General features: G+C 40.4%; 2 protein-coding genes across 2 annotated transcripts; both read right to left on the reverse strand.

Moving 5' to 3' along the window:
* Nucleotides 1-10518: 10518 nt before the first annotated feature.
* LOC138347397 (uncharacterized) lies at nt 10519-12829 on the reverse strand. The gene is made up of 3 exons (XM_069295694.1): nt 12432-12829; nt 11879-12302; nt 10519-10749 (listed from the first exon to the last, which is right to left on the reverse strand). The coding sequence occupies exons 1-3, from the start codon at nt 12827-12829 to the stop codon at nt 10519-10521; spliced, it is 1053 nt and encodes a 350-aa protein (XP_069151795.1).
* A 1536-nt stretch (nt 12830-14365) lies between these two features.
* Nucleotides 14366-17839, reverse strand: LOC138347398 (uncharacterized). Its single transcript, XM_069295695.1, has one exon. It carries the CDS (start codon nt 17837-17839, stop codon nt 14366-14368), a length of 3474 nt encoding a protein of 1157 aa, XP_069151796.1.
* Nucleotides 17840-18354: the final 515 nt, after the last annotated feature.

Here is an 18354-nt window from a genome sequence, read left to right on the forward strand (position 1 = left end):
ATTATATACGTAATTATATTTTGTATATGATACATGAAATATAAAAATATATAATATCACAAACAGTGATACTAGTTATTACACTAGATACACGCCACTTTTTTTTAAAAAAAAATTAATATCTTTTGTACAAATAAGATATATTCAGTACTATGATTTATATATATTACGAACAATTATTTGTCCTTCAAAATATGAAATTTTTTTAAGTATCTACACACATGATACTATATTACTAAATTAAATTAAATTAGAACTGACAATAATTTGGGTGAAATATCCGCAATTAATATTGATTAAAGTAAGTTTGAACAAAGATTATAAAATAAAGTATTTGATATATAAATATAATATAAAATTTAAATAGTGTTTAACAAAAAAAAAAGAATTAGTGTTCCAAAAAAAAAAGGGAAGATCACTAATGAAAAATTATAATTTAATTTAGAGTTTTATATTGGATAAAACTGATTTTGAAACACACAAGTTAATGCTTTTTTTATGGGATTAATAACTGTAGCATATTAAAAGTAGGAATTAATTCAAATTTTAGTTTTTAATCCCCCAAATCACTCAACAAACGGATAAAATAGCATAATATAGAATGTATCCGACTGTTTTATTATGTATCAGAAACTTCTTAAAAATAAGGGATTTTTTATAAATTGAAAAAAAGTAGGGATAGAAGGTAATTTATGTTTTACACTATGTGATTTACATAATTTTTACCCAGAAAAAAGGTATTTGGCCCATTCAAGGATCCATTAACATGGCAACAAAGTAAATTTGCAGAGATGAACTAAGATTTTGACATAATTAATATTGAAATTGCAACAATCTTAATGGAACAACCAGCCTAAGCAAAATTAATACAATGGAAATATAATTTACAACGGAGATAGTAGATAAGGAACTTAATGGGAATTTCGGATGAGAAACAAGGAGATGTTTAGGGGGAGAAAGATATGGTGACCTCGAAACAAAAAATAGAAAATAATCATAACCTAACAGTAGAAGATGTAGTACCCTTGCAAATCCAATTCCCAAAAAAAAAAAAGAATTTGATTCAATAATATCCGAATTGATACAACATAATATAGTCAAATTGAGTAGAGTTTAGAGTCAATTTTAAGGGATGTGAAGGAAAATCAAGGAGTTGTTGATGAAGATAGAGAGAAATAAACAAGGTGCTAGGGTAAAAAAATGAACTGTGTAACGACAAAAGAAAAGGTTTACAAAAGTTAAAAATTTTACAATTGGACACAACTGGGAAAGGGGAGGGATTGTCATAATGTGGACAAAAGAAGTTGAGAAGGGGTGGTTAGTAGTCTGGAAATATACTTAGAATTAGCTCAGAGTTTATTGAGGATATGGAGTTTATGGACCTAGAATTAGCTGGAGGAAATTATACTGGGAGAAGAGGGGAGAGACACACCACAATTGCCAGACTTGACAGATTTTTATTCTCAGAATTAGAGGTGACTAAGCCATACTTTAAATTTGAAAATTGGTGGTTAAATACAAAGGGTTTCAATGACAGAATAAGGAGATGATGGGAATCTTACAACTTTCAGGGTAAACCTAATTTCATTCTAGTATCAAAATTGAGGGCCTTGAAAAAATAATGGCACAAAACAGTCAATGGTGATTTGAAATTACAAAAACAAAAAGTTTTGAAAAAGTTAGTTGATCTTGAAATTATACAAGAACAAAGAAGCTTAGAGGAATGGGAGATAGCCTCTAAAACTTTGTTTGGATCATTGTTACTCATTATTTAATAATGTATTGTATTGTATTGTACTCTATTGTACTGTATTGTATGGTAGATACAATGTTTGGTTAGACTATACTATTTATTTTTGTTTAATAACATTTTAATTGTTTGGTTTGATCGTATCGTACTGTATCATAAATTATAAATATACTAAAATATCTTTAATTATTTAGGGTAGGAGGTTTGACTAGATTAAAATAATTAAGATGAAGGGTAAAATAATATTTTGAAATATTATGTAAATATATCATTAGAATAAGAAATTAAGTAACAATGGGAACACACCAAATTGGTTGTTCCATAAAATAGGGGTTCTCATTGTTACGTAACAACGAAATTTGACAATACAATACAATACATTTTAAGTAACAATAAAAAAACATTGTAGTTTTAGTAACGATACAATACAATACAATGAATAACAATGATGCAAACATAGTGTAAGTGGTACTCATTTTAGAGTTTGAAGGGACAATAAACCATGAGGAAACAACCTGGAGGCAAAAATCTAGGACAACTTGGCTCAAAGAAAGAGATATAAACACGGGGTTTTTCCATAAAATAGCTAATGCACATTGGAGATTTAACACAATTGATAAGCTAAAAATCAATGATATGGTAGTGAATGAACCAAAAGAGGTAAAAAAAAGCTGATAATTGAGTATTACGAAATTTGTATTCAAGAACTGAAAAACTGAAAAATGAAGGTCTGACTTGACTATGAGAGATTGTCATAAGAAGACAACAATATGCTAACAACCCCTTTTGAAGAACAGGAAATCATAGATTCCATTAGATACTGTGATGGGAACAAGACACCATGACTAGATGGCTTCACAATGACTTTCTTCAGCCATTGCATAAATATCATCAATAATGACGTAGTGGCACCAATCAAGGCTTTCCACAAGCAGGGGACTTTTGTGAAAAACATAAATGCTACTTTTGATATTAACTCCAAAAAGTTAGGTGCAATGGAGCATAATGATTTTAGGTCCATAAGTCTTTTGGGGAGATTATATAAAATGATTATGAAGGTCCTAATAGAAAGGTTGAAAAAAGTGATGCATAAGCTAGTGGACAGGCAACAAATGGCTTTCATCAAGAATAGACATATCATGGTGCACTATTGGTGGCAAACGAGTGTGCAGACTGAAGAGAAAAGAACAAACAAGCAGGGATTCTACATAAATTGGACATTCAAAAAGCAGTTGATCACCCAAAGTGGGACTCTTAATGAATATGTTGCAGGGGATGGGTTTTGGTTCAAGGTACCTCCGGTGGACCTAACAGTTTATTAACTGTAAATTCTCAATTTTGATAAACAAAAGTACATGTGTCTTTTTATTTTGTGGTAGGGGTTTAGGGAAAGGGGATCATTTTTCCCCTTTCCTCTTCATTCTTGCAATATAAGGACTAAGCAACCTCATACAAATAGCAAAAGTTAGAGGATGGGTCAAGTGGGAGGCATAACAACAATAATATACAGATAACACATCTGCAATATGCAGATGACACTCTAGTCTTTCATGGTTCCAGAGGGGAACAAATTTTAATTCTCAAAGTTATTTTCTCAACATCTTTGAAGTGGTTTCTGGTTTGCACATAAATAGGGTAAAAGTTTCATATACCTAACTAATACAGTGCCAATTATTGAAGACCTGACAGAAAAATTTGGGGGAAAAGTGTGTGAACTTCCAACCAGGAATGCCCATGGGAGCTAAGAGCAAGCCCAAGAACATATGGAATGGCGTGATAGAGAGATGTGAAAAAAGATTAGCAAACTAAAAAAGCCAATACATATCCATAGGTAGCAAACTCACTTTGGTAAGCAGTGTAATGGACTCTACCCCTTCATATATGATGTCATTCTTTCCTACCCCACACAATGTTACTGATAGACTGGATGTTGTTCTTTTATCGAAAATTTATTGGTTTCGAAAAGAGTTCGTTTTATTTTAAGGTATTTTTTAGGAGTAGCCACTTAATTTTTAAGAAAAATCAAGAAAAAACTTTGTTTCTAAACAACTTAAACAGAAAAAATTGTTTTGAAACATTTTTTAGGGGGTTCGGGATTCATATTAGTGTCTTAGGAAGGTGTTTAAAGTACCTAAGACACTCCGTTAAATACGGTTTTCCGGCGACTAACTATTTGACTATTTTTGTTTTAACTTTTGCGATCGAAGTTTAAACTCTATCAAAAATTTCTTAGCCAAACTTTACAGATTTGAAACATTTGTTATTTATCTTGTAATTTGCGAATCTATTCCGAAGTTAAACTCCTTTAAAGCTTCATCTAAACAAGTTACAAGTTTTGCACGCTTATCATTTTAAGATTCCGTTAAAGTTAAACCTTTTAAACTTTTCACTCAAACTTAAACATCTATCTTTAAAGTTTCAATTTTACGTTTTAATTTCGATAAAGTAAAAGGCGTTCGGTGGGGTTTGGAGTTTCTAATCCTAGACTGTACGACATTCAAAACAAAAAGACAACATAAGCAAATAATAAAGAGAGAGAAAGAGAGAGAGAGAGATTCGGGTCCAAGATTCGGATGCTGTTCGCCTTGGCCGAAACTTGAACCCACCTGCTTTTTGGGTTTTTTTTAAACCCATTTGTACCTGTCCTAGTTTAAACATACTAAATAGAGTACGAGAAAGTAAAACAACAAGGGCTTATGCCCATTACAAAAGAAATGCGAAAATAAATATATATATATATATATATATATATATATATATATAAAAAGGGTCTTCTGATTTGCTTTCTTCAAATTTCTTCAATCTCCGTAAAATCTAGTCTTTATGTATCACGCCTCGGAAAGATTGACTCGATAGAAATTTCTGAGCATCCATGGCTCCCCGAAAATGTAAATAGCGAAATGGAGTCCGAAATAGACTCGAAAAGAGGTTCACATGCAAGCAAACGTCATGAATTAGTGCATGAGGCAAAGTAGCAACGGAACAAGCTATGAATTGAAGCAACTTTACAAATCATTTATCAATAAACAATAACCAATTTAGCCTCGAAGGAAAACCAAGCACTAAAGTGATATCCTTTAGATCTCAAAACAACGAAAAGCCATAGAAGATAAACAATGAATGCATATACTGTCGAATTAGAATGATAATCTGACTAGAGAATGGCCAAAAACTAATCTTGAACAAGTGATGAGCATGATCATGAAAACATCCAATAGTGTTGTGTATATACATTTTCACTACCTAAACAATGCGAAATAAATACTAATAGCTAACCACTTCATGCCATACAAAGACTTAGACTAAGCAACTAGAAACTAGGAATTCCTTCAAGTGAAAACTCGTAATGAGTCATTCTAGCAATTATTTAAACAGGATCTAGACGAGAGATTGTGAAGCAAAGCCATACTAGTAGGAGATAAAAGGAGAACATCAGAAAATCAAGAACATGCTGACTAACTAGAAGCTCACTCGATTTTCATTATCGTTTCTTTCTCAGATTGAGATAGAAAAACACAATAACCATTACATCAAAGAAATAGGATATACACAACTTTAGCAGCTTAAGGAAACTTGAGCATAACCAGCAATCTCGTAGGAGCGAAGAAATACAATGTCACATTGTTGAGCTACGGCTAAAACAATGAAAACGATTGCAGCTAACTATGACAAACTCAAAATAGGAGGCCACACAAGACCAGCATGCATAACAACACAAAATCACAACGTGCACTAAGTCTCGGAATCGAGCAAACAGACAGACATACTATTTTATATTTCATGGCAACACAGGTCCCGTACCCAACATTCAAACATTTAACAGATTCGATTTCACAACGAAAATAAGCAAACAAAAAAAAAATAGCAGATCGACCAGCAACGGCATTCAAAACACAAAGCGACGAAGAAGCATTTTTTTTTGATAAAAGAGGCGACAAGATAGTAAGAGGCAGGGGAAGTTTACCTTTTCGATAGCAGCAACTGGGACGATGACAAGCGGGTGCGAGCTATTCCAAACGACAAGACAAGGCGGGGAAGAAGGATGGAACGCAGGTGAAGTCCACTGTTGTTCGTGAATTTCTTTAGAGCGAGCGAAGAGAGGAACAGAACACTCTCTCCAAATTTCTCAACTGTTCTTCTTGGTTAAATAGTAGAAATCGAATCAAATATTACCACGAAAATTCAAACTAAACCTTTAGACACAAGATTCCCTGTTCTTCTATACGAGCAGAAGTCAAACACCAAAGCTTTTTCAGAGTTTTTCCCACAAGAATTCCGACGCTCAGAAACCTCCAAAGTTTCTAACCCTTTGAAAATTTCTTAAACCAAAAAAATGTCCAACCTAAGTTCTGCTTTTCCGATTTTTTCGATGAAAATCTCTAACCCCTTTTCTCGAGGACGGAAGGGGTTTATATAGGGGGATATTAGGGTTTTCGGAAGAGGGAGGGAGGGATTACGAATTTCTCGACCCATTTCAGATTCCAATTTGAAATTCGAATCCTTTCCCTTAAAGGAGAAACACACTTTTCCTGCAAATTCGACTCCATTCCGAACGAGGAAGGAAGGAGAGACGGTCGAGATCAGTTGGGTGTCCTAGGCGATGCGACGTGTCCTCATCTCCCGTCTCAAGGACGAAAATGCAGGTCTGCTTGCCGAAAAGCACTGTACACGGTACAGTGTTGAAGAAAGAGACGTTGGGGGAGGCAAAAGTAGCGTGGGGAGAGAGGGAGAGGGGTCGCGCTTGGGGGATGAGGTCGTGTGAAGGGAAGGGATTTCCGTTTCGGGGGGTGTCTGTTTCTCTGCATTTTTTTGTTTCTGGGAATTGTTTGTTCTTTTCTGGGAACGTTGGGGGCATCGCGTGGGGGGAGGGAAAACGAGTAGGGGATAGAGGAAGGGAGAGAGCGTAAGGGAGAGACGCGGGGAGAGGTCGCGTCTGGGGAGGGAGGTTTCCGTTTTGGGAGGTCTGTTTTTTGCTTTTTCTGCGTTTTCTGGTGTGTCTGGAGGTTTTCCGTTCTGGGAAATGGCGTGGGTGAGGGGAAGAAGGGAGAGGGTATTGGGTCGGGTCAAGTATTGGGCGGGTATTTTAAGTTAGTGGGTTGGGTAGGGAAAGGAATTGGGTTAACAGAATGGGCTTGGGATCAATTCGTGTTGGGCTGGGAAATTGGATGGTTTTCTAAAATGTAGTGGGCCTAGATGTCGGGCTGGAGTAAACGGGGTTGAGAATAGAAAGAAGGAGAGAAATGGGCCGCCTGGAAATTAGGAGTAGACTTAGGATATACATATACATATATGTATAATATGTGTGTGTGTGTGTGTGTGTATATATATATATATATATATATATATATATATATTATACAAACTATATACACAATTATATAATATATATACTATCCAACGTTAGGATATATATATATATTCGCAAGATTTAAAACTAATTAACTTAAGTAATTTGAAAAACTCACGAAGTTCGATAACTAATTTACCAACGTGGGTCAAAAATTGGGTGTCAACAGTTGTTAGGAGAATCTTTATATGGAAAGGAAGTGACGACAACAAAAGTATCATCTAGTGATATGGGAGGAGATACTGGTAAACAAGAAATGAGGGGGACAAAAGTTTGATGATGAAGTGGTTATGGAAGTTTTAATTTCTAGAAAAACTCTACTGAAATAAGTGATCAGGTCAAAATATGACATGAAGGATAGATAGATGACAGAGGAGGTGACAACTCCTTATAATTGTAGTGTAGGAGATCCATCAGAAAACTATGATAACTAGTTTCAGCAATAACAAGTTGCAAGTTTGGAAATGGAGAGAAGGTGACTTCTTAAAAGGATATATGATGTGTGAAATGACCTCTGAATCAAACTTTTCTTGAACTTTACAACTTATGCCAGGTCCAAGATGCTACTGCAGCTGAACTATGGACAGGGAAAGGTTGAAATCTTCACCTAAGAAGGAATTAAATGATTGGAAAGTGTACTTATAATAGACTTTTAGAATACGCTCCCTCAAAATCTCAACCTTACAGAAAAAAGGACAAGTTGATGTTAAATGTTGATAACAAAGGTATTTTCACTATCAGGTCTGTTTTTTGCTTTTTCTGCATTTTCTGGTGTGTCTGGAGGTTTTCCGTTCTGGGAAATGGCGTGGGTGAGGGGAAGAAGGGAGAGGGTATTGGGTCGGGTCAAGTATTGGGCGGGTATTTTAAGTTAGTGGGTTGGGTAGGGAAAGGAATTGGGTTAACAGAATGGGCTTGGGATCAATTCGTGTTGGGCTGGGAAATTGGATGGTTGTCTAAAATGGAGTAGGCCTAGGTGTCGGGCTGGAGTAAAAGGGGTTGAGAATAGAAAGAGGAGAGAAATGGGCCGCCTGGAAATTAGGAGTAGACTTAGGATATACATGTATACATATACATATATGTATAATATGTGTATATATATATATATATATATATATATATATATATATATATATATATATATATTATACAAACTATATACACAATTATATAATATATATACTATCCAACGTTAGGATATATATATATATTCGCAAGATTTAAAACTAATTAACTTAAGTAATTTGAAAAACTCACGAAGCTCGATAACTAATTTACCAACGTGGGTCAAAAATTGGGTGTCAACAACTGTCCCTCATTTTTCTTGGGTTGATGCAAGCAACTCAAGGAAAATGAAATTGACCAAACCAATTTTGACCAACCTCATTCGTTTTAAAGGAAGGATTCGACAAAGGGTTTAGGAACCATGGCCGAACCCTTGAACACGGGTCTCCTACATATCTCAGGCTATATGAGAATTCAGGCCACTTGTAGTTCGATAAGCTTGATTTGCCGCACGGTTTGAAGGGATCAAGAGCCACCTCGACACCAAATTATGAAGGTATCGAAATGCTCGAGAATGGAATTCGAGGGCGAATGTTAGAATACAGCCGAGTTTTCAACATTGAATCTGCCTACATACCCGTAAACCGTTGGAATCAGGCTGTGTGTAGTTCGACTCGATCGGTGGAAAAGGAAATCTATTGTGCTAGATAACCTTTGGTTTTGGACAAGTGACAAATTAACGAGTGTGAAAAGGAGGCTTGTAACCTCTTAGCCATGAATGTGGAGCTCTTCATATCCATAGGTAAGAACTTACACAGACATAATTTTCAAAGCTCTTGGCGCATTGTCACTCAGATCGGAAACTGCTTCCGATAAGTCGGAACTTCTGGATGCGAGACTGAAACTGACAGAACTAAAGAAAGACCGAAACTCCTTGAGAGGGTGGTTCGATTGTGGTGGAAGTCGCTCCTCTGCTCGCGTCCTAAGAGTTTGACATTCCTCTTTGGACTATGTCCCAGTTCGCTGCTAAGAAAAAGTTCCACGTTGTGCTGCATCCCTTTGGTGTCGTCCGCACCTGTGGTTTTTGGAGAATTCATCCTTTTTGATGCTCTCGACAAAGACTGAGATAAAAGTCGTCAGCTAAAAAATGCAATTTGGATGGGTGACAGTGTCTTTTTACCGTGTCGATACTTCACTGTTCTCCTCAAATTGACGTCGACTCGATCGGTCTGACGTCCGGCAAATAAAGCTTATGCCTTGTGCTTTGTAATAGATCTTCAGTGTACTCTATACTTGATGTCGAAATAAATAAATAAATGCTGATGCGATATTGATGTTTCTTTTGTTGTCATCTTCGATGCTCTCCTTGATGTTTACTTTTATAAGAAATAACAGAATGCAGTCGAGGCCAATGGATAAGTATTGCTCTTTCTTTATCCATGTACGTCCTCTTGCGGGGCATGAATATCTTCCCGCGATACGTAAATTCCCGCGAGAAATGAATCTTCTCGTGATGCATAACTTTCAGCGAGGAATAAAACCTTCTCGCGATGTGCAAATTTGACGAGGAATGAATTCTTCTCATCGTGCATAAATTTTGACGAGGCATGAAATCTTCTCGTCGTGCATAATTAATGACTCGCGATGCATGATTTCCATGATACATGATTTTAAACGAGGCATGGATTCTTCTCGTGATGCATAAATTCCAGCGAGGTATGAAGTCTTCTCGCGATGTATAAATCTCAGCGAGGTATGGAGTCCTCTCGCGATGCATAAATTTTGACGAGGCATGAAATTTTCTCGTCGTGCATAATTAATGACTCGCGATGCATGATTTCCGCGATGCATGATTCCGCTATGCATGATTTTCAGCGAGGCATAAATTCTTCTCGCGATGTATAAATTTTGACGAGGCATGAAATCTTCTCGTCATACATAATTGTCAGCGAGGCATAAATTCTTCTCGTGATGTATAAATTTTGATGAGGCATGAAATCTTCTCGTCATGCATAATTATTGACTTGCGATGCATGATTTCCGCGATGCATGATTTCGCGATGCATGAATTCCAGCAAGGCATAAATTCTTCTCGCGATGTATAAATTTTGATGAGGCATGAAATCTTCTCGTCATGCATAATTATTGACTCGCGATGCATGATTTCCGCGATTCATGATTTCACGATGCATGATTCCGCTATGCATGATTTTTCAGTGTATAAATTCCGCGATACATGAATATTTATATTGCCCCTGTGAATAGTAACGGTAAGACGATCTCCAAATAATATATCGACTTGATCGATAATGACAAAATAATAATTGCATAACTGTCTCTTCTGAGGTAATGCATGGTCTTGATCCACAATAATCATCTTGCTTTGATAACGCAATGCAAATAGCGCCTTTTATAGAAATCACAAAATCTTCGCTGAGATTCCCGTTTGATTCACCTTTGAATATGACTGGATACTTTGTAAATTTCCCATTGCTGAGAATGGTTTGAAATAAACAAACACATTCATAAGCATCCTGACGCAAACAATATTCCTGCTTTCCATAAAATCACTGGTTTTGGAGATAGTTCTCTCCTTCTCCGTATTCATCAGTCGGTAGAATTCAGCCGATTTCGAAGCGAAGCTATAAACCTGCATCCACAGAAAAATTGTCAGTTTTAAACATACTGATCTGTGTCGATCCCTTCGGTTGTTTGCTCCTTGTCTTGATGTCTCCGGTTGATTTTCTGATTTCTCGACTCTTGATGGATAAGGAAATATCTTATGCCAAAACAGATGAAATATAAAAGGGAAATTTTTAAGAGAAACAAGAAAAAAATTTTCTTAAGAAATAGTATCTTGAAAAAGTCATTGCCAAGTCATGTCATGTCAGGCTTAACGAGCTCTTTTGAGTCCGACGCTTGTTGAATGAACATAAAGGCATTCCGGACTTGTAGGGAAGACCCATGACGAAATTTTGAGGCCATCCTCAAAATTTCTATCCCAGTTTAGTATCTTGCTTGTCTTTCCATTGTGACCGAACAAGTCGCGGAATTTTTGAGATCTTCTCAAAAAATTCTGTCCCAGTCGCAAATTTTGAAATGTCTCTAGTTTGGCTTGCTGAAGAGGAGACTTCTTCTGGAGAATTTTTGAGTCCCTCTCAAAAATTCTGTCCCAGTTTTTATTGTAGAAGGGAAATAAAATTCTTACGAGAGATATGACCGAGCCCTTGTGGCGCCTACGTATCCCGTTGAGGCAGGAATCAGGTCAAACGTAGTTCCCCTTAAAGGTTAACAAGAATAAAATTTACAAAGAAACCGACCGAGGCCGACAAAGGCCGCCTACGTATCTCATTCTTGAGAATTCAGGTCGAACGTAGTTCAAATACAAGGAAAATAATTAAAGGGGGTAAATGGGGTGACCGAAGCCGACATAGGCCGCCTACGTATCTCGTGCTCGAGAATTCAGGTCAGACGTAGTTCGTTACAGGAGGGATAAGAATTCAAATTCGAACAAATACAAGCAAACAGAAGATTACTAGTAAATGATGGAAAATGCAAAACGAACTTCACGCGTAATATCTCTTGACAGCATCTGAGTTGATAGGCTTGGGCCATACAGCGCCATCCATCTCTGACAAGACTAAAGCACCTCCAGATAGTACTTTGCGAACCATGTAAGGACCTTGCCAGTTCGGTGCGAACTTTCCTTTGTACTCGTCTTGATGAGGAAAAATACGCTTAAGAACCAACTGACCAACTTCAAAATTTCTGGCTCTTACTCTTTTGTGAAAAGCGCGAGTCATTCTTTGTCTATACAACTGGCCATGGCAAACAGCAACCATCCTCTTCTCATCAATCAAAGCTAGTTGATCAATCCGTTTGCTAACCCACTCAGCATTACTTAGCTCAGCTTCTTGGATGATCCTCAGTGACGGTATCTCGACTTCAACAGGTACAACTGCTTCTGTTCCGTATACTAGCAAGTATGGAGTAGCCCCAGTTGATGTTCTGACCATCGTTCGATAACCCAGTAGAGCATATGGCAACATTTCATGCCAACCCCGCTGCTTATCAATCATTTTCCTCAGAATCTTCTTGATGTTCTTGTTGGCGGCCTCTACAGCTCTGTTCATTTGAGGGCGATAAGCAGTGGACCTTCGGTGAATAATCTTAAATTGTTCACATGTCTCTTTCATCAGATGACTGTTGAGATTTGCACCGTTATCAGTGATGATGGATTCTGGAACTCCAAATCGGCATATCAGATTGTTGCGGACAAAGTCGGCCACCACTTTCTTGGTTACCGATTTGTAAGAGGCTGCTTCCACCCACTTGGTGAAATAATCGATGGCAACCAAAATGAATCTGTGTCCATTAGAAGTGGTTGGCTCTATAGGACCGATGACATCCATTCCCCAAGCTACAAATGGCCAAGGTGAACTCATAACATTAAGTTCGTGAGGTGGCACCCGTATCAAATCGCCGTGAACTTGACATTTGTGGCATTTTTGCACGAATTTGCAACAGTCATTCTCCATAGTCATCCAGAAATAACCAGCTCGAAGAACCTTTCTTGCTAAAGTAAGCCCGTTCATATGTGTACCACAAACTCCAGCATGTATCTGTTCAATAAGCCTCACAGCTTCAGCAGCATCTACACATCTTAAAAGACCCAAATCTGGAGTCCTCCTATACAAGACTTCTCCATTCAGAAAGAAATTGAGAGCCATACAACGTATCGACTTCTTTTGATTAGATGTGGCATCTTCTGGATATGTCCCAGACTCCAGGTATCTCTTTATGTCAAAATACTAAGGCAAACCATCTGGTTCTGATTCCACGTGCGAACAATGGACTGGATGTTCCTTCAAGTCTATATCCAGCGGGTCGATGTAATTAGTATCCGGATGTTTGATCATTGAAGCGATGGTTGCGAGAGCATCAGCTAGTTCATTCTGTATTCTGGGAGTATGTTTGAACTCAATCTTGCGGAACCTTTTGCACAGATTTTGGACGTACTGTACGTAAGGTACAATTTTTGGGTTCTTCGCAGCCCATTCTCCTTGGACCTGATGAATCAGGAGGTCTGAATCTCCAATAACCAGTAGCTCGTAGACGTTCATGTCAATAGCCATTTTCAAACCGAGAATGCAAGCTTCGTACTCAGCCATGTTGTTTGTGCAGTTGAATCGCAGTTTAGCTGCCATAGGATAATGTTGACCAGATTCTGATACTAAGACCGCTCCAACACCTTTACCCTGGTGATTCGCCGCTCCGTCAAAGAATAATCTCCAACCTGGATAAGGTTTAGAGATATATTCACCCACAAATGACACCTCTTCATCGTGAAAATACGTCTTAAGTGGTTCATATTCTTCGTCAACGGGGTTTTCCGCGAGATGATCAGCCAAAGCTTGTGCCTTTATTGCCTTCTGAGTCACATACAAGATATCGAACTCACTCAACAGCATTTGCCATTTAGCTAACTTCCCGGTCGGCATCGCTTTCTGGAAAATGTACTTCAATGGGTCCATTCTGGAGATAAGATATGTAGTATATGACGACAAATAGTGTCTCAGCTTCTGGGCAAGCCACGTCAGAGCACAGCATGTTCTCTCCAGTAAAGTGTAGCGAGACTCGTACGGAGTAAATTTCTTACTGATGTAGTAGATAGCCCTTTCCTTCTTCCCTGTCTCGTCGTGTTGATTAAGTACACATCCAAAGGCGTTATCTGAAACAGACAAATATAGCAACAAAGGACTCCCTTCTCGCGGAGGAACCAATACTGGTGGGTTAGACAAATAGCTCTTGATAGCGTCGAAAGTCCATTTAGTCGGGGCGTCTTTCTTCAGCAACTTAAAAATAGGCTCACACACCACTGTCGATTGTGCTATAAACCGGCTGATATAGTTTAACATCCCTAAGAAACTCATCACCTCTTTTCTCGTTTTCGGCGGAGGTAACTCTTGAATTGCTTTGATCTTGGAAGGGTCGAGCTCAATGCCTCTTCTACTGACTATAAACCCCAACAACTTCCCAGCTGGGACTCCAAAAGCACATTTGACGGGATTTAGTTTCAAGTTGTACCGACGCAAACGTTCAAAGAATTTCCTCAGGTGTGTCACATGATCCGAACTCTCGCGGGATTTAATTATGACGTCGTCCACGTACACTTCAATCTCCTTGTGAATCATGTCATGAAAGATCGTCGTCATGGCTCTCATGTAAGTGGCACCGGCGTTTTTGAGCCCAAACGGCATCACCCTTTAGTGATATACCCCCCAAGGTGTGATGAAGGCCGTTTTCTCCGCGTCTTCTTCATCCATCAGAATCTGGTGATAACCCGCGTAGCAATCCACAAATGGCTGCATCTCATGTTTGGCACAGTTGTCAATCAGAATATGGATATTTGGCAACGGGAAATTATCCTTTGGACTAGCCCTGTTGAGATCTCTGTAATCAACACAAATCCTGATTTTTCCATCTTTCTTGGCGACCGGAACGACATTCGCCAACCAGGTGGGATATAGTGTCACTTCTACCAATCGGGACTCTATCTGCTTGGTGATTTCCTCTTTAATCTTCAGACTCAATTCAGGCTTGAACTTTTGAGTCTTTTGCTTCACCGGTTCGAACCCTGGATTGATAGGCAGCTTATGAGACACGACATCAGTACTCAACCCCTGCATGTCACCGACTTCCCAAACGAACACATCATGGTATTCGGCAAGCAGGCGAACCAGGCTCTCCTTCTGAGTGTCACTCAAATGAGTGCTGATCTTAACCTCTTTGGCATATTCTGAATCGCCCAAATTCACCGTCTCTGTTTCCTCCAGGTTCGGTTTATGTTGGTTCTCGAAGTGTTGAAATTCTTCGCCCACATAGTCCGGTTCCCCATTTTCCTCGTCATGGCCATCGACGTCGTCGTCATTTTCCTCGTTTTGCTCATTTAGCCCATGACATGACATGATATTGGCAGGTTTGTAACTTACGTTACACAGAGTTCGGGACATCAGGATTGGTGTGGACGTCCAATTCAGCAGCATCTCCCCTGGTTCAGCGTCACGAATGCCAGCTGGCTCAGCCTCTTCCTCGATGATGGCATTGATCTCCTGGAAAAGGTCACAGATCCCTTCCCCATCGTCTTCAGGCTCGGCACGCTCCCGGACTGGAAAGGATTGATAGAGATGCGGGATCGGCTTAGTCAACCCTTGATCCCTTTTCCTCTTCATCTTCATATCATCATCTGTGGGGATGTACCCCAAACCATAACTTGATCCTGTAGCAAGGACCGGAACTAGCTCGATGATCCCTTGCGCATTTCTTCCTAATTCGAAACCTGGTTCGAATCCGCTCTGCAGCATTACCGTGGCGATCATTTTGTACACGGCCGGCATGGGAGTCTGCGGGGCCAAGCCCTCATCGGTGGCATTTACCAACTCCACCGTGTAGAAGTCCGAACCTTGCGGTGTCTCGTCCGAGACTGGCACTTGCCTTTCCGATTGACCCTTTTCACCATGAATCACCAGTTTTTCATTTTTCCACACCAGTTTTATCATTTGGTGGAGAGTGGAGGGGATGGCCCCAGCCGCGTGGATGAATGGCCTTCCCAACAGAAGGTTATAGCTGGTGTCGATGTCCAACACCTGGAACTTTTCCTCGAACTCTGCGGGGCCCATTTGGATGGTCAGGTTCACAACTCCCAACGTGTCTCTCTGCACACCATCGAATGCTCTCACATTGACCTGGTTTTGCTCCAACTTTCCGAGGTCAAACCTCAGCTGCTTCAATGTGGACAAGGGGCATATGTTCAAACCAGATCCGTCGTCTACCAGAACACGGTTGATGACCTTTTCGTGACATATCACGGTGATGTGTAGAGCTTTGTTGTGGGCCCTCCCTTCGGCCGGCAGTTCATCGTCGCAGAAACTGATACGGTGTCCCCGAATGACCCGGTGAATCATAGCAGCTACATTTTCGCTGCTCGTACCCGAGGGCACATATGTGTCATCCAAGGCTTTCATCAAAGCCTGTCTGTGGGACCAGGAGATCATCAGCAGGGCCCACACCGAAATTTGGGCTGGAGTTTTCTCCAAGTGCTTGACGATGGAGTAATCTTTGGGTTGCATTCTCCTCCAGAACTCCTCAGCTTCTGCTTCGCTGATCGGTCTCTTGGCATGATCTTTCTTTTGTCCTCCGAGAGTAAGCTCATCAGGAGTGTAACATCTTCCAGATCTAGTCATGCCCTGAGCCACGGCCGTTTCTATAACGGACTTGGGCTTGGCGAGAGTCTTTGCGGGCACCAAGGCAATAGCCTTTGCAGGTGTCAGAATGACAAACTCTCCTTTCTCCCTGACGCTCAAAGAAGCGACAGCCCTCTTCAACTCTTCCTGAACAAAAGGAGTAATTCTCTTGGCTTCACGCTCATCTTCGTCAGTTTCTATCATGTTGATGTTTCCACCCCCATGATTTGGCAACAGATTCGTGTTGACGTTTGGCGCCGTGGGCTGAAGAGAGACCACTTCCTGGTCAATCAAGTCCTGGATCTTGTGCTTGAGATTGATACAATCTTCTGTATCATGTCCAACACTGTTGGAATGGTAAGCACATCTCTGCTCCGGTCTGTAGAATCTGGAATTGACATCCACGGGCTTGGGGCCCACAGGGTGGATGTATCCGGCCGCGGATAATCTTTCGAACAATTTAGTTCTGTTTTCAGCCAACACGGTGAAGCTTCTGGAGGGCTTCTTCTCAGACCTGGGGCGAGGGGGATCATACCCGCCCTGCTGTGGGGGAGGGACTTGTTGATAACTGCGGGCATTTGGTCGTGGAGCTTGGGCTCTGGGATGGGGATTTGTTTGGTAGTTTGGCATTGGGGCTCGGTAATTCGGATGGGGGTTTTGATATGCTGGGGTTTGTATTTGATATGCGGGGGACGGTGCTCGATAGCTTGGTTGTACATTAGCGCAGCTAGGAGCGACATTTTGGTAATGAGGAGGGACTTGATAAGCTTGGGGGTAGTTTGGATATGTGGAGGGAAGATTTTGGGGAATCGGGGGTGGATTTTGATACGACACAATATGGGCATCTGGATAATGAGGGGCAGCATTGTAGTGGCTGGAGTGACTTGCGTGTGGATGGTAGGCTCGATGAGGCTTTGATGGAGGATTGGAGCGGCCTTGGGGACGTGGTAAGTTTCTGGGGATTTTTCTTCCCCCGTGCGAGATAGCGTTAACCTCCTCTCTTTTCTTCCTTACCAGTCCGGAAGATCCAAGCGATGCAGACACTCGGGCTATCTTCCCCGACTTCAGGCCATCTTCAATAGTCTCGCCCACTTTGACTATTTCGGCGAACTTGGCGCCGATTAACAAGATGATCCTGTCATAATACTCGGGCTCCTGCACCCGCACGAACACCTCCACAATCTCTTTTTCTGTCATCGGAGGCCTCACCCTTGCTGCCTCTTTCCTCCACCTGTACGCGAATTCTCGATAGCTTTCTGTGGGCTTCTGCTTCATCTTCTCCAAGGAGTACCGATCAGGAACTATCTCGACGTTATATGCGAATCTGTCGATGAAATCCTTAGCCAGTGCACTCCAACTGGGCCACTTTTGAGTCTCATGTGACGTGAACCATTCCAGGGCTTCACCACACAGGCTCCGACTGAATAACCTCATCAGCAAGGCTTCATCTTTACCAACTCCCACGAGTTGGTCACAGTATGCTCTGAGGTGTGCCATGGGGTCGCCCACCCCTCCGAAGGTATCAAACTTCGGGATCTTTAACCCTTCAGGTAGGTTCAAGTCTGGGTGGATGCATAGTTCTGCGTAGCTTTACCCGGCGACGTCTGGAGTACATTGCAATTCTCTCATCGCCCTCTTGATCTCTTCCTTTATGTCTACCTTCGCTTCTTCCCTCGCTCTCCATTCTCTTTCTTGCTCTTTATAATGGTCCAACTCAGAGCCGTGCACCTCATGCTCGGTCGGGACAGGGACTTGGAAAGTAGTTCTTTTGGGGAGAGGTGCAACTATGGAAGGGCTTGGGACATTCTGTGCGGTTTGATAGTTTTGCGGATGATTTTGGGGATTGGTATTTTGGTTTAAGTGGGGGTGTGGTGTTTGGGAATTGAAGGTGGTGGGATTTTGGGTTTGATTTTGGGGTAGTGGGGCTGTTTGAGTATCTTGGGGATGTGGTGGCATTTGCGGAGGATTGTTTGGAAGTGGGGAGGGAGTTTGATAGGAGACCGACACGTATT

Source organism: Solanum lycopersicum, chromosome 3, assembly GCF_036512215.1.
Source record: "Solanum lycopersicum chromosome 3, SLM_r2.1".
NCBI classification, from domain to species: Eukaryota; Viridiplantae; Streptophyta; class Magnoliopsida; order Solanales; family Solanaceae; genus Solanum; species Solanum lycopersicum.